At 37.9% G+C, this 17,890-nt stretch overlaps 1 protein-coding gene across 1 annotated transcript in view; it reads left to right on the forward strand.

Annotated features, from left to right (window-relative positions):
• The first annotated feature begins 8,642 nt into the window (after positions 1-8,642).
• LOC106150540 (uncharacterized) overlaps positions 8,643-17,890 on the forward strand; it is a 32,215-nt gene continuing 22,967 nt past the window's right edge. The window contains exon 1 of the mRNA XM_086995542.1: positions 8,643-9,969. Coding sequence (XP_086851668.1) covers positions 9,039-9,969 — 931 coding nt within the window. The 5' untranslated portion in view covers positions 8,643-9,038. The remainder of the gene's footprint in view (positions 9,970-17,890) is intronic.

Raw genomic sequence — 17,890 nt, forward strand, 5'->3', positions numbered from 1 at the left:
CAACTGTCTATATAGTGGCAAGTCCCGTTGGGTAACAAGCAGCTTAATTAGGCGTGTCATCATTTAAGTCTTCGGTATAATCAGCTCTATTGTCTATATAGTGGCAGGTCCCGTTGGGTAACTAGCAGCTTAATTAGGCGTGTCAACAACTGCAGAGTTAGAACTTTATCCAGCAGTCACGGCTCCATTCCCGTGTACTTCCACCTAAAAATGAAAGCTTCACGTCTTACACAAAACAGATAAAATCATAGAAACACTACCCTGTTCTAATAATCAGTTTGAAAAAAAAAAAACTTCCCAAAATTAAACAGAGATGCGTTTTGTCCAACGGTCGACGCTGTAGCTCCATTTTGGGAAATTTTTCATTTTTGGTTTTAGGATTTTTTTAATATCGGAATTAAACTTATTTCAACGGCATCATTAAGCGGGATGAAAGATTCTTTTTCAAATGATACTGGGGAACTTTCTTGTTCCCATAATCCTATCGTAATAGCTGGATCCATATAATTCCTCGGGGATTCTCACTAAATTGCATTCAGTTTAACTGCCTTAAATATCTCCCCTCCCCCCTCGTAACTTGAAGTACTTGGATAAAGTCAGTTATGGGAACGCAGTTTTAAACACTTTCCTTCTGATTTTATGGTCTTTTACGTTAAATTTATCTTTACTTCATTGACTTCATTGGGCTTTTAACCTACAAAGACGGTAACTTTTAAATAAACAATTTCCTCCAAACTCTCTGATAACAATATGTAGGCCTAGTTCACATACTTCACAACAAGTTGTGTATTTTTGTAGGGATCAGTTCCTTATAGGGAGCTTTCCAACAGACGTTTTTCTTCTATTCTTTGAGGATTGAAAGAAGTGGAAAAGACTAGGACAAAGAAACCAAAGTCTGCCCTAGATTGATATGATCATACATGAGGCGTTTCAATATTTTAAGTCAGTTCGATAGCCGTCCTGGTATTAGAGAACATCCCAAAACCTAAAAAGGATATTTTTCTTCCCAAAATGTCCATAATTAATTGGTCTTTTCGGAAGTTTGTTTATTTTTAAAACAGCAAATTAGAACAGGGGTATTAATATTGACTCTACATCACAAAAAATAAAGAAATTATTCGCATTGCTATTGCCAAATATATAATTTCCTTACGTCAACGATATTTTCAGATTATCCAGTTACAGCACATTTTAAAACTATTTTTTGCTGTCAGGGATCTCTAAGAGACCATCCCCACAGATATTTAAATCGATCTAGCCGCCTGGGGAGTCTCACTAGATTGTTGTCAGCTTAACCAGCTTAAATGTCCCGTCTACTGAAAGCTGTAAGGGGGTAAATAACTTTCGTGTGCGCTTGGCTCCTGGAAGCAGAAATTTAGCGAGTTATATAGCAATTTAGGGAGCAAGATCGATCCAGATGGATCGATCTAAATCTGTGGAAACCCAGTCTAAGACCCCATTCCCACAGATTTTAGATCGATCTATTCCCGTGGGGATTCTCACTAGATTGGTGTCAGATTAGCTGGCTTCAATGTCTGACCAGCCTACTAAAAGTAAGGGAGGGTAATTAACTATAGTGCGGCAGACAGCAATTTAGCGTGAATCCCCAGGGAGTTAGGTGGATTGATCTTAATCTGTGGGAACGCAGTCTAAGAGACCATCCCCAGAGATATTGTACTAACTTTGGATCGATATATCTCCAAGGGGATTCTCACTAAATTGCTATCAACTTAGGCGGCTTAAATGTCTGTCACACCTACTAAAGATGTTAGGGAATAATTAACTACCAGAGGCCAAGCGTGCACGAAAGTTAATTATTCCCTAGTTGATTTGAAAGGCGTGACAGACATTTAAACCACTTAAGTTGATAGCAATTTAGCGTGAACCCCTTTAGAGTTAGACTGATCCTGTTGGGTCGATCTAGGCATGGGAACCCAGTCTTACACAGTGTAATAAATTAGGGAGTATTCAGATTCAAGTTAACATACATCTAGACATGGGAACCCGGTCTTACACAGTGTAATAAATTAGGGAGTATTCAGATTCAAGTTAACATACATCTAGGCATGGGAACCCACTCTTACACAGTGTAATAAATTAGGGAGTATTCAGATTCAAGTTAACATACATCTTGGCAGGGGAACCCACTCTTACACAGTGTAATAAATTAGGGAGTATTCAGATTCAAGTTAACATACATCTAGGCATGGGAACCCAGTCTTACACAGTGTAATAAATTAGGGAGTATTCAGATTCAAGTTAACATACATCTAGACATGGGAACCCAGTCTTACACAGTGTAATAAATTAGGGAGTATTCAGATTCAAGTTAACATACATCTAGGCATGGGAACCCAGTCTTACACAGTGTAATAAATTATGGAGTATTCAGATTCAAGTGAACATACATCTAGGCATGGGAACCCAGTCTTACACAGTGTAATAAATTAGGGAGTATTCAAATTCAAGTTAACATACATCTAGACATGGGAACCCAGTCTTACACAGTGTAATAAATTAGGGAGTATTCAGATTCAGGTTAACATACATCTAGGCATGGGAACCCAGTCTTACTCAGTGTAATAAATTAGGGAGTATTCAGATTCAAGTTAACATACATCTAGGCATGGGAACCCAGTCTTACACAGTGTAATAAATTAGGGAGTATTCAGATTCAAGTTAACATACATCTAGACATGGGAACCCAGTCTTACACAGTGTAATAAATTAGGAAGTATTCAGATTCAAGTTATCATACATCTAGACATGGGAACCCAGTCTTACACAGTGTAATAAATTAGGGAGTATTCAGATTCAAGTTAACATACATCTAGGCATGGGAACCCAGTCTTACACAGTAATAAATTAGGGAGTATTCAGATTCAAGTTAACATACATCTAGACATGGGAACCCAGTCTTACACAGTGTAATAAATTAGGGAGTATTCAGATTCAAGTTAACATACATCTAGGCATGGGAACCCAGTCTTACACAGTGTAATAAATTAGGTAGTATTCAGATTCAAGTTAACATACATCTAGACATGGGAACCCAGTCTTACACAGTGTAATAAATTAGGGAGTATTCAGATTCAAGTTAACATAGCAGCAGGATACATTCATCTCTGTGGGATTCTCGCTAAATTCCAGTCAATGTAATCAGTTAAATAGTCTTACACGCCACCTCGAGAAGTTAAAAGGAAAAGAAAAGTGGGGCAGGGGGGGGGGGGGGCAAAAAATAATAATCGCAAAGGTAAAAAAAAATAATTGCAAAGTTGGTATCAATTCTGTGAGAAAATGCACTCATGGCCACTAGACAATCATTCAACAATCTGTTTACAAAGGTGTACTGTTTACTTATGTGTACTTAGTGGATTGGCTCTCTTACTTGTCCACAGAGGAAGAAACGTTATTTCTGATCCTGAGACAATCTACGAAATGAAGTCCAATTGGCGTGTTGTGTTGAAAAAAATGACTGTACTTATGGCAAAATGAACCCACAATTTCTGACTTCTGATTGAGCAATAAATAACAGTTAAAATGCACCAGAATGCAGTATTATACATACAGTTTTTAAAATTGTCCACACCGTGGGAGCGGGACACCCCTCCAACACCCTCATCTCTCCGGGGCTTCGCCCCCTCGTGTCCGCTTACTGCCCCCCCCCCCCAGCATTTTGCTCAGGCTACGGCCCTGTTACGGTAATTATTTTTTGCGCCATTTAGGTCACATTTACCTCATATTTGAGTAATTTTGTTGATGTATATTTTGTTGATGTTTCTTCTGTTTGCTGTCTGTATATTTACCAGCTTTATTGGTCTAGTTTATAACTTTTTGAGTTGGCACTTTACCTTTACCTAGAAACTGTACGTTACACAAACACGACTATTAATGAAATAATATGCCAACTATACAAAAAGTAATTACAAGATGAGAGTCCTTTCTTACTTCGGTGCACTGCTTATATTGAGGAAAGATATAAATTTCATAAAAAAATGGGTATCCAACAAATGGTATGAACGAAATATTTAAGGTTTAAGTGTGTGTGTGTGTGTGTGTGGGGGGGGGGGGGGGGGGAGGCAATAAGCAACATTTTTTGTCACGATTTTTGATATAAGGCAGAAAAAATGTATACAACAGGTGTGTTATAAGCCCGAAGGGCTGGGTGTTCAATTCCCATTACAAGTAAATAAAATGATTATGTTGATATGATAAACGCTAGGGTTCAGTCATAGCTAACAATTAATAATAACACGATAACCCACAACAGCACTGCTGCATTACTTATTAACTCGTGTCTTCGTCCAGTCATGTTGTACTTTGGACTTATCTGCTGACAAACACGTGATGGGGCTAGAAACAGTGACAAGTAGATTTAGTACAATAATTATCCTTCACTTTGATATCATTTTTGTACCTTGTCTTACTTTATTCTATCAAGAAAGGGTGACTCCCGATTTAGCCACACAGAATAATTATTGAACACAGCTAATAACTTTTTTATACAGTTCTAACTCCCTCAATTCACAACAGATAACTTATTAAAACAATAGAGAGAGAGAGAGAGAGAGAGAAGGGAGGAGGGAAGCCTTATATGTTGCCATTCGCGCGCGCCTTGTCACTCGAGCTAGATCTTATTTCTATCACGTTTACTCAGTTTTCAAGCAAAACGACAAGCGACCCAGAAATCGGTTACCCTATTTTTTGTATCTCTTTTTTACCTTTTACAAAAAATTAAAAAAAAAAAACAGAAATTTTTCATAATGATCTGCTCATACAGATAATTCCAGAAACAGGCCTACGCTTATTAAAAATTCTGGTTTGGTCTTAGATGCCATCGATTCTATTATCATTTCACCAGATTAAAAGAGAAGACTCTTTCCAGACCCCCCCCCCCCCCCTCCAGTCTGATACTGAAAAGCTAATCATGGTTACCTTCGCCTTCCTGTGGGTAGGGAAGATCATGATTTCTTGAAATTATTTCTCTAAAAGCGTACAGATGACCTTCCCCCCTCCCCAACATACAGTACTGTTGTACATGTAATGGTAGATTTGCAAAAATGACCCCTTAACGACCAGGGCCGTAGCCTCCGGGGGGGGGGGGGGGGGGGGGCAGCTGCCCCCCTTGGGATTTGAGGTGCAAAAAATAATCGCAAAGTTAAAAAAAAATAATTGCAAAGTTGGTATCAATTCTGTGAGAAAATGCACTCATGGCCACTAGACAATGATTCAACAATCTGTTTACAAAGGTGTACTGTTTACTTGTGTGTACTTAGTGGATTAGCTCTCTTGCTTGTCCACAGAGGAAGAAACGTTGTTTCTGATCCTGAGACAATCTACGAAATGAAGTCCAATAAGGTCGCGCGACAAGGTTATTTTCAGTTGCACCCTGGATTACGCACGCTTGCTCCGCAAGGTGTCGCCTGTGGTGGGCGGGCATCACAGCCCATATGGTTACTGTGGCGAAGGTGACAGGTACTTCCAAACATTTTTTCATAACTGTAATTTTTCCTCATTCTATTCATGAATTTGATATTTACGGCAATTGAAAATGTGGCACCGGCAAAAGTGAATCTAGGTGCGTTGACAGGCCGCACAGGTGTCCCCAATTAACCGCCGCCAAAGAAGAGACCCCAAGCATTAAACAACACAACCTGTAGATACTGGAAATTTGGCGAAAGTTTTACAAGCAACTGAGGCTTTATTAGATTTGGACAGAAATCGAGGGGAATGTCCAGTGACATGCCAAACCCCTAAGTTCAAGTCTTGGCCCTTGACACCAGTAACGCACCCCTTAGTCAAGAATCTGAACAAATCAATGTTGGGCAGGTATGCTCTGTTTTCTACAGCTGTTTTGTGATTTTATCAACTTGATTGTCAAGTGCCAGACCTTTTGTTCCCAGGTATTAGTAGCAAACTTTATCAGATAACAATCTGACACTAGCCAAGCTGCACTAGAAAAGCGCTGTAAACTCAGTTATCAATGCTGTCATCTTTACCTGTATCTTTACCGGTATTATGCCAGTGGTACGTTTGATACATTTGAGTAAGGCAACATGCTTTAATGCTTATGTTCATTTGTAATACGTTAGCATCAACCTGTTAATAAAAACTTGGAAACTTTCAATGTTATTACACAATAACAGTATAATGATGGGAGATGTTATGATTAAATGCTTAGAAGAATAATAAAAACAAATTATGTGAAATATAAAATGAATTGATTTTATTTGGGTTATTTATTTATTTATTTCAAACCAAATAATTATCAAACATGAAGCTTATTTTTAGAAACATTCGCAGATATATGAAATATAACCCTGCTGGTACACAGACCTACAGTTCTAAAATACAAATACCAAGTACCTTTCACACACCACTGATAAGATGTGAATAATCATATGTATAAAGTAGTAAAAATATCACAAAATGTGTGTAAGCAAGATATTTCTGCAAGTAACCTCATTAATCAGTCAGGAAACTTCATAATGCACCCAATAAATGTAGAAATTTGAGCCAGAGAAATTCTACATACAGGCATGACAGATTTACCATATATTGCCACCAACCCTTAACTGAATGGGCATAGAAAGAACAAAGTGAATCTTCCTCCCATTAAAAATGAAAAATGAAAATAAATAAATAAAAAACAGATACTGTCATTCTTAATACTGAAAAACAATGGCACCTTGCAGCCTTCACTGCCTCACTATTTGCAGACAATGTTCTAGTCACTGTAACTGTGTACTTTTTATGAGACATAGATGCAAGAATAACTTCTTTGAAGTACATGTATATTGTGAAGGTCTCTTTTGTCATAAATCTGCCATGTATAACCTGAATGTACAACGATTCACACCGCAGCAGCTTGTCTTAGTAAGGACTCAACCAGTTTGAAAACTTGTGGCATAGCTTCAGGGACAAGATAACACCATCTATCCTTGCTGTGATGATGGATCTACTAGTACATTATCTATGTCTTGTCCTCCTAGTTTCTCTAATACCATTTCCCCTGATCTATGCTCACATCAATCTCTATAGCTTTACCAACTGCTACACAGTTTTTACATCTGAAAGTATAAAGCAAAAATTGTAATAAAGCACTATCAATTTACTTGTTAGATATTGATTTGAGGGCAAGAGAAAAATGCAGAAACCTCATATCATAATCAAGATAATTGAAAATCAAATATGCATAATCAAATTAATAGCTTTAATTGTACATACTACTGATAATTTAATCTTTTAAACAGCATAAATTTCTCTTGTTAAAGCATAGCCACTTTATCAAAATGTGCTTGAAAAAAAAAATGATAATAATGATAATAATAATAAACAACCTGCACACAAGATGGAACATGGAGGTCAATTGCCACAAAATAAGTTGATTTGTACTGTACTTGGTAGCCTGAGAAATAGTATCAGGTATTAATTTGAGCAGTAAATTGAGTAATAATACCACAGAGTTAACAATGACACAAGCATATGGTGTTGTGTAACAAAATTCATGCATTACTTGCTGTGGCAGTGTCCTCCTCAACCTATCCTGCACCGCAGGTTTTGATTTTCAATGTCATCAAAATTTTTTATTGTTGTTAGTTTGATTTATGTATCTGCTATTCAAATAATATCCTTAGGAAAATAACTTACTGATTTAATTATGCTTTTGCAACATGAAATTATCATTAACTTTGTCGGTTCACGTGTATACAGTACCTTGCAATCAGTGCTGCTCTAATCTCCCCAACTCGCCACTGACAGGCTAACCACATCGTTTCAAAACAACGTTGGTATGCTCCTTTACTTTTGGTGTTGGCAGTTTCGCCCTGGGGACATCGTTTTTGCTTAAAAACAACGTATCGTTTTCACCCATCTATGCATTGCTCGTGTACAAAATGGCCGCTTGCTGCCCCCCCCAAGGGAAAAATCGTAGCACGTGGGTAGTTACGCAAGACCTGTGACGTATAACGCGCGCAAGGTTATTGGCGTGTTGTGTTGAAAAAAAAACTGTTCTTATAGCAAAATGAACCCACAATTTCTGACTTCTAATTGAGCAATAAATAACAGTTAAAATGCACCAGCACGCAGTAGATTATACATATATGTTTTTAAAAATTTTCCACACCGTGTATTATACATACAGTTTTTAAAATTTTTCCACAACGTGTATTATACATACATTTTTTTAATTTTTTCCACACCGTGTATTATACATACAGTTTTTAAAATTTTTCCACACCGTGTATTATACATACATTTTTTAAATTTTTTCCACAACGTGTATTATACATACAGTTTTTAAAAATTTTCCACACCGTGTATTATACATACAGTTTTTAAAAATTTTCCACACCGTGCTTCGCCCCCTCGTGTCCGCTTACTGCCCCCCCCCCCCCGGCATTTTGCTCAGGCTACGGCCCTGAAGACAGACGCGAATACCTTTAATCTTATGTCCCCTAGCCAGTTAGTCTGCAATCTCTAGATTATTATTATTATTATTATTTATATATTATATATATTTTATTTTATTTTTTTATGTGATGATTCTTGTGACCTTTGGTAATTACTAAGATGTCGGAGTCATACCATGATTCTTCTTCTTCTTCTTCTCATTATTATTATTATTATTATTATAGCACAATCCTTACTCCTTGCAGATACCTGTTTTAAAATTGACATTCTACTGGCACCTGAACTCGCTGTGTCATCTATTATCCACTGCTCTGTGATGCCGTTTAGTTTCTCGTGGCCTGTGATGCCGTTGCCGCCATTCTGTGTCCTGTCCTGGCCTTTCTCCTAAGCGAGTCAGTGCTGTACGTGATAAACAGGCGCCATTTTCTTCAACAGCCAGGAAGTAACAGGACGGAGATTGTGGGATAATGTTGAACATATTTGATAAAGAAAGAGATATGATCTGACCGACTTGTAGGTAATATGGAGCAAGTGTTTATGTTACTGTGATCTCCAAGCTGCAGCACCAGAAGTAAACATAAAGTTTAGCAATCACTGACAGAAATATTACAGGATCTACTGTCGGAATGGAAGCCATGTTAGGGCAGTCTAGACGAGGTGTAAATCCAAGATCAGGACAGGTGACAGTACAGACACAACCTCCATTAGCTGAACAGGAAACAAATACAACATCAGCTACACATCCTCGTGTTTTCTTAGAGAAGGCAGAATGTGTGCGTTCCTTCAGTGCTAAACTGGAAGATGATGATAGAGAAATAACCAACATAACTGGGTTAGCCATAGATAAGGAACACATGTTTGTTGTGGATAGAGGAAACAACAGAACAAAAGTATTCACACATGGAGGACAATTTAAGTTTAACATTAAAGTAAACAGTCCATATGATGTGGCTGTGTCACAGACTGGTCACCTGTATATAACATCATGGGGTGACAGATGTGTCCAAGTGTACTCCACCAGAGGTCAGCAGGTGACAACCATGGGTCAGGGTCTACTGGAGTATCCACAGGGTATTACACTGAACAGACAAGGTCATGTGATGGTTTGTGACAGAGTAAAGAAGTCCATCTTCACATTCCATGCAGACAGTGGACAGCTCCTGAACACTATTCCACTCAGTATGTGTAGATACCCAGAGTACATCACAGTGAACAGTGTGAATGATAACATTGTGATATCAGACTTGGACTGTGTACATGTGCTGTCACCTACTGGTGATCATCTGTACAAGTATGACGGCAGCAGAGAAGGCAGTGAACTGAGGTTACCACGTGGAGTGTGCACAGACAGCTATGGTTACATCTTCATTACTGACAGGGGTAACCACAGGATAGTGGCACTGAGTCCACAGGGACAGTTTATCAGATACATTGTCACTAAGGATGATGGGTTGTGGTCTCCCACTGCAGTAGTCATCAACCCTGCTGCTGGTCAACTGGTGGTGGGAGAGGGTTACGGCAATGTTAAGACATTCCAGTACATTGACCTGAAACAAGGTGAGTAACATGTATTAACTGTGGATAGATATGATTATTATGTAAAATATTTGAAAGTTTATTAGTCTTACAATGTTTTTATCCATGATTATGTTTGCCTTTATTTCAATAAAAAAACTTTTTAAGCATATTTAAATTCAGTGAGCACACAGCTGTGCTTTAGTAAAAATGTATGTACAGTGGAGACATTTTCTATAGTTAATACTTTACTGTTACTGACAAATTTCCATGAACCCATTATAGTGATTAGGATTTTGAATAATGATGAAGAACTCTTTTTTAATGGAATTTATAGTATGCTTTATTTGTATTTTTATTAAGTCACAAGAAAAACATCTTACATTGTTTACGGTAAAGTGCCATGAATTTCGAACGGCTCTTGAATTTCGAACGATCTTAAAATCGGCCGTCTGGAGTTTTTTCTGGACCATGAATTTCGGCCAGTAAGCAATTTTGCGCGATCTTGATTTCGTGAATTTCATACACCTTAAAATCGGCCACCGGGCTATTCTCGCGCTTATAAAGATCTAACAGTCGGCAATGTTGCCCAAGCGTACCTTTACCTGAGTACTACGTGTGCGGCCCAAGGTGCAAGATAACGATCGGTACAGTTAGTTTAGGACGCTAAACAACATCGTCATATCCATTCATTCAGATAACAGGAGAATCTATTAAGAGTTGTACTGTCGGGCTGTTGTTTCTTTACCGCAGTATTCGGTGTGAGATAGCGATCGGTAGTTTTGCTGAGGCGCACAATAGCATTGTTAACAGTAGAGACTTCAGTAACAGAACAAAAGAGCAATATAAAGAGCTGCAATAAAGACTACCATTATTGCTTTCTTGTCTCGCTCAGATCGTTCACGATCTCCCGTTGCCAATCTTCCGCTAATGAAGTCCCTTGAAATGTACAAATGAAATGAAAAATATTTTTAAAAATTATAAATTCCAATGGGGAGGGATGGAGGGTTAAAAACAATCGAGAACGATCTCCGGCTGACGATCTTCAGCAAACGAAAGCCACTGAACGAGTATGAGCTTTCTCGTTTCACTCGGATTGCGACGCTGACTGTTCGAAAATTGCGTTCTCGTCTCGCTCTTTGGCTTACGAAGTCTCTTTAACAAATATGAAAATTGCCTCCTGGTCTCTCTCGGCTTGCGAACGATCTCTCGCTGAAAATTTGAAATTTTCCTTTTTGTCAATCAGCTTTGTCAGTTGTCGTGCGTATGAAAGTCCGGTAGGTGTCCCCTTTCACAAATTGGCCTGTAGTTTGCTTCGTGTTTTGTACCGCATGCAGGTCACTCTTGTCTCTGCTGCATACGGCGTGGAATGTGTATCTTAAAGTTCATAGAAACATTTTATTGTGTTTTGTAAGCTTTTGGAAGTAGTTTCGTCGTGACTGAATATCAGCGTACACTACAAAGTACCGGTAGTACCATTCATCTGTGACGCATCATAAAAGCTAGGTACGTCAAATTACTCTAAGAAAATTTCTTACAACGTCCACGGCTGTCCCGACAAGCCAAGACGTCATTAAAAAAAAGTCGCAAGCCGTCTAGCCGTCTTTGAATATATAGGCCGTCCGGTGATGTCAGTGGCCGTCCAAATGACGGCTGGACGGTTCGCTGGGAAAAGCCTTGCTCATAAGGGTATATTTATTTAACTACGGGCTTACTGACATCACCCAGCTTACTTGCGGGTGCATGTCTCCCAAAATTATATTAAAGGATAAAATTGTAATATATCGAAGTTTAATTGTTTGTAAATTTTGTAAAAATTGCCCATGCCACCCCGTTAGTTTGGAGGGTTAAGCTGGATCAAGTCCGTGTCAAAATTCTTTGAAACTTTGCAGGAAAAATCAATCTTCCTTTGTTTCTCTGGCTCCTTGTTTAGCCCGATGATCATATTTATCTACATGTAGTGCCCCCAGGTCTGCTGGAGCAGCTCTTTGAAAATAACACACAGGTAGATTTTTATCTAAGATAAATATCGCGTTCGATACATTCAAGACAAAAGCTACCTGTGAGCTGAAGGGCACTTTATCCTCTAATTAAGAGGTAAAGCAAGTTCCAGCTAGATGGACGATTAAGATCGGACTTCAGATGGTAACTAGTATTGTTTACCTCAGTTCTGTGAAAGCAAACGAGAAGGGTGTCAGAACAATGGTGCGTATATAAATTATACAGAGAATTTGTACATTCAGGTGACGTTTACTTATAATCGAAGGGGATTTTCGATAATATTCCTTGAAAAGTACACTAGATTTATAGAGAATAATATCATGGTTGGCCAAAAAATTATATACGCACAGTGTATCCGTGCGTATGCCTGGTTACGCCCTTGTCGCAAACCAGCAAACCATATCCTGCTGACTACATGAAAATTGCCTTCTAGCACGGACAAAAAGTCCAAGCTTCTATGCTTGCTCGAATCGCTGACGATCTCTTGCTGACGAATATAGTAACGAAGTCCCTTGAACTAGTGTGGAAATTGGCTTATTGTCGCGCTCAAATCTTCGATTTAACGAATATAAAAACTGCCTTTTCGGTTTACTCTAGATTACCTATCTCTCGCGTTTGTTTGAAGATGGTTTCAATGACAAAACGTACACGTTTTTCAAATGCGTACATTGACGCAACTATGCGCCAGGAAATCAGTTGCTGCTTCTGGTTAAGATTGGGTTGCCTGAGCGAAAAAAAAAAACGGCCCTGCATCCCCCCCCCAAATCTAGTATATTTGATCGCAGACAACAATCAGCGGTCATCTTGGTCGCAGCGCACGACGGAGAGAGACCGTAATACACAGTTCGGCTGCCGTGGCGAAGGCTACCTGTGCGCCGCACATACCGATCTGCGGTCGTAGTGGCCTCCCCGCACGGAGGAGAGGCCGTAGTGCCGAGGCTTCTGCAGGGAAGGCTACGTATGCGTCGGAGACACTGACCCGCGAACGGCGAGATGAGGACGCATTCGCGCGTTAAGCTCCGCCCGACTTTAACGGTAAAAGCAACGAACCTGGTCGCGGAAGACACTTATCGCAGATGAAGGCTACCTGCACGTGCGCCACAGACACTGATCGGCTGTCGTCTCGGTTTCAGTGCACAGAAAGGAGCAACGGTAACACTAAGCTTTCATAGTAAAGGTTATCTGGCCGTGGCAGACGCTAATCATCGGCCGTCTCTCCCTCCGTCCACTCCCGTTCTGAGCGCCAGGATCGTTTTTGAAAAACGACACTAGTTTCTGGCTGCCAGAATCGCTTTTGAAAAACGACACTACTGATAACGATGCTGTTTGCGGCCCTAGACAACAGTACCGCTCTATCTATGGGCCATACACAGTGATCGGGTGAAAGTACGTGTATACCTTTGGTCGCAATTAACGACACTCACACATCATACATTATGGTAACTCTAAATAGATCGTCGGGAGAAGATAACAGAAGGCCTAGCGACGAACAGACAACTTCCGGTCAAAATTGACAGAATTCCATGAAATTCGAACTTTTGGAAGTTCTGAGCCCCTCCATTTCATGAATTTCGGCCAGAACGATCTTTTCCCAAATTTAATTATTTTCTACTGTTCGAAATTCATGGCACATTACCGTAATCCCTGAACTTCTTGTCCATATGTCAGTGAAGAACAACTTAAATCTCACAACAGAACAGTCCAATTCTTCATATTCTTCATCTTGTAGCTGTTCATGAAAGCTTAGATATACCTAACTTCTCAAATGTACTTTGTCAAGTTTCTTGATGTCTTACCACTTCTAGATTCAAAGACATTTCATCACCAGTTTGTTGTTAACACACACAAATAAATTAAATGTTGAAGTACTTTGGATGATACCTTATTTTCCTGACTTTGTGGATTGTTGATTGCAAATAAAACTAGCAGACGACCATTTTTCATGAAATGGAACTACTTTTCACAGGAAGTAGTGTATTCATACACAACAGTGACCTTGGGTTTGGAATACAAAAAATAGTACATGCATTCATACTGTCACAGCATGCAAATTATAATGAAATATACAAAACTAAACACATTTTTATGTAACACAAAAAGTTAAATGCATTTTTATTTATTTATATTATTATTATTATTATTATTATTATTATACTGGATAAAAATGTTGATGAAATGGTTTTGACCACCTTTTTGGACTTTTTAAACTTCATGCTGATGGACCCTCATATTTATGTCAAAGGCCCAGACCAAATCTAGTCCCATGCATAAAAAGCCCAGACCCCATGTTTATTACGCCCTGGCTGGGCCCATTCTTTATGGTGTTTGTTTTGTTAACAGCATAGTGGGCAAGTTAATTGACCAAGTTACTTGGCCAAGCTGCCAGTTTGTTTGTATGGCATGTGCGGGGGATGTCTTATAGAATAATAAAATCAGACAGAATATGCTGTGATTCCTAAATAAAATAGATGGGGGGGGGGGGGGGGGGGGGTAGGAGACACCAAGGGGCTCATGATTATAAATGCCATTGCATTAATAATAATGGTTACATATGCACAACTCCTTTCTTATGTTTGAGTCATAACATGGTAAATTCATCTTATTATCACGTAGGTGTAATATTTGGCCTTATCAAATATGTTTTTCATCGCATTAACAAAAATAAGTAAAATGTGTACAAAAGCTTGTTTCAGCAAAATGGTTTAAAATAATTTTTACTCAGAACATATCTTAAGAAGAACCTGCTAGGGGAGAAGACATATATGTTGTGGGAATTATACACCAATATCATATTCACCATAAATCATTGACATAAAGAGCTAGTGTATCATATTTATGACCTAAGTTGAAAATGACCCATCGTAACAGCTAGAAATAGGTACTTTTTGGACACATAATTGGCCATGTTTTTGTAAATTGTAGTCGGATTATTATAATTCTTTTTTTATTTTGCTCCTATGAACAGTGTCTTTGATATCAGTCTATCAGCAATCTCTAATCATAAATTGTTAATTTATCAGACACTTGTAACATTAACCACATTTAATTGTTCACCCTGATTGTGAAACAGACGCCTGCTCCAAATGTACTTGGTCTTCTCCAAATTTAAAAAAAAATCTGGATGTTGATAAAATTTATTCTGAACAGTCTATAAGTCAGGCAGATTCAGTACAATGGCATATGTATTTGTAGGTTGATAACTTATTAACTAAAGAAAAAAAAAACTTCATGTAATAATCATAATAGTGATACATGATACATGTATGATGATACATTTCACCACATTATGATGCAAACACCATCAAATGGAAACAAAAATAAACTTGTTATTAAACCAACTCAACAAATGTTTGTGCCAAGCAGATATTTAGCATTGTACAATGTACATGTATTTCTGATACATTTCACCACATTATGATGCAAACACCATCAAATGGAAACAAAAATAAACTTATTATTAAACCAACTCAACAAATGTTTGTGCCAAGCAGATATTTAGCATTGTACAATGTACATGTATTTCAGGAACTGCTCAGAATTATGCTGATTGCCATTTCAAGTCTTAATTAAACAAACATCAATGTCGCCTACAAAACTGATACAAATGCACCATATATCTCTTGCTATATGAAATACTTGTTGAAATGATGTTTTCAATAGAACTTATATTTTGTTTCATTTTCTTATTTAATCATGAGAAAAACATTCTAAAATGTTTAATCCCATTTCTTAGTATTATCATTATGCTTCACATATATATCAAGGCTGTTGCAATGTTTTTTTAACTAGTAAACAAAATCTCTTACACTACTGCAGCAGATATCACCTACTAGCTATAATTTTTACATCTGATGGTTTTTAGAAGTTACTGTCCCTGTGATTCATCAGCTAATATTGTTTTTTTTTTTTTTTGAATAAGTCATATTGTGTAATATTATTCTGTGGCAGGTGCCATTTTTTTAAAAAATGTTCTTGAAACTAAGGAATTTTGTTTTTGTAGGCCAATATCCTAAACAATTAAGCGATTAATATGAAAAGAAATCCAGGGAGGGGTTTCAAAATAACAATTAATGTCGATAAATATGGCCCCAAATGTTTTAATGACTGTTAGTACACAGGTATAACCAAAAGATTTGTACCATGCTTTGGTTATTGACTCTAAGAAATTTAAAGTGAAAAATGCAGTGGTAAGACAAGTAGTAAGACGTTCCAATTTCAATAAAAAGAAGGGGATTTTTAAAGCTAAAATTTATTTACATACTGAATAAAGTTATTATAAAGATATAAAATCTCAAAAATAGAGGTAAGTATGATCAATATAAAAACTAAAAAAATAAGGTTAATATTCTGATTATATATATTCACAAAAACTAATACAGGACATTTACAACACAATGAGAGACAAAGACACCTTCCAACTGCCATTCACACACTGAAGTTCTTACAAATGTGGGTTAAAAATTCATGTATAATTTTTTAAAATAAAAGAATCTCAGTACACAGTTACAAAAAACTTGTCGAGACTTGATTGATCCAGCAGATGGCAGGCTGCTTGATATCCTAGCTGGCCAAAAGGTTAAACAAACATACTTTACTACAGTTGAATAGCCAAATGGAGCTTTTGTACCCCTTTGGGACTCCTTCCACAACTGTGGCATAAATGAATTGGATCTAACTCTCACAGTCATCTTGTTAAGAATATCACAACACTGAACCCAAAAGCCAGGTGGGACAATCCAACATTAACTGACAAGTCTATAAAAGTCCAGATAGGCAGAGTGAAGAAATACCGCAATATTTACATCTCCTATGCGGGAGCTGGTCTCACAGATCTATACAGAATTCCAGACCAGCTTTACAGAATTGAAATGTTTGTTGTTATCTCTGTCCCCACTCTACACCAGTGACAACTACAACAAGTTACTGCTTGTTCTACTTTATGCAGCAGGTAAGATGTGTACAAAGATAGCGTTTAGTTATGAAAAAGTACACATTTTGTTAGTGGAATTCAAAAGAAAACATAATATTGATAATAGAAATTAAGTTCATAAATAATTTATTCACCTCTGTTTGTTTGTCACCAGCGTAACACATGAAGGATATTGTCACTTTTCCCCAAAAACTCTTTATTTGCTGCCTTACATACACTTTCTTGGGAAATATATAAAACGTCAATGTTCAGCGACTAAATAAATTAACATGTACACCTACAGGTACAACATCTAACGCATGGGCGTAACTAGGCATAAGCACGGATGCACTGTGCGTACAGTTTTTTGGGCAACCATGATATTGAATTATTTCATAGAAATTTAGTGTAGTTTTCACTGAATATAATGAAAAATCCTCTGCGAGTTAAAGTCACCTGTGTGTACATACCCTCTGTGTCAATTGTATGTATACGCATTGTACACCATTGTTCTGACACCCCATCATGCATACTTTTATTGAACTGAGGTAAACAATGCCTGTTACCTTTACAAGTCCTATCTTAATCTTCCATCTAACTGGAACTTCCTTTACCTCTTAATTGGAGTGTTAAGTGGCCTTTAACCCTCCTGTAGCCTTTGTCTTCAGAGTATCGAACGCACTCTCACTGGCGATATTTATCTCAGGAAAAAGTCTACCTGTGCGTTATTTTCAAAGAGCAGCTCCAGCAGACCTGGGGGCACTAGATTAAAGGATTTGCTTCATACCGTCAGAATGGCCTCAACGGAACATATTCTTCAGAAAACATGCCCAACTAACGATATCTTTATCCAAATACACAAATTAAAAGCTCATTTTGTAAAATTTTGGCTTTAAAAAACGTCCTATTTGCTCGGCCTGGGAGTTAATGAGCTACGTGGTCACGTGGTCCGATGATGACAATCGAGCCACTGGAGAACAGAGCGTGCTTAGCTGTCAAACTGAGCTGCATTGTCTACCTGTAAGATGACTTCTCTGGCTTCTGATAAAAGTT

Source organism: Lingula anatina, chromosome 9, assembly GCF_051362555.1.
Source record: "Lingula anatina isolate TDL-2025a chromosome 9, LinAna3.0, whole genome shotgun sequence".
Classification (NCBI taxonomy): domain Eukaryota; kingdom Metazoa; phylum Brachiopoda; class Lingulata; order Lingulida; family Lingulidae; genus Lingula; species Lingula anatina.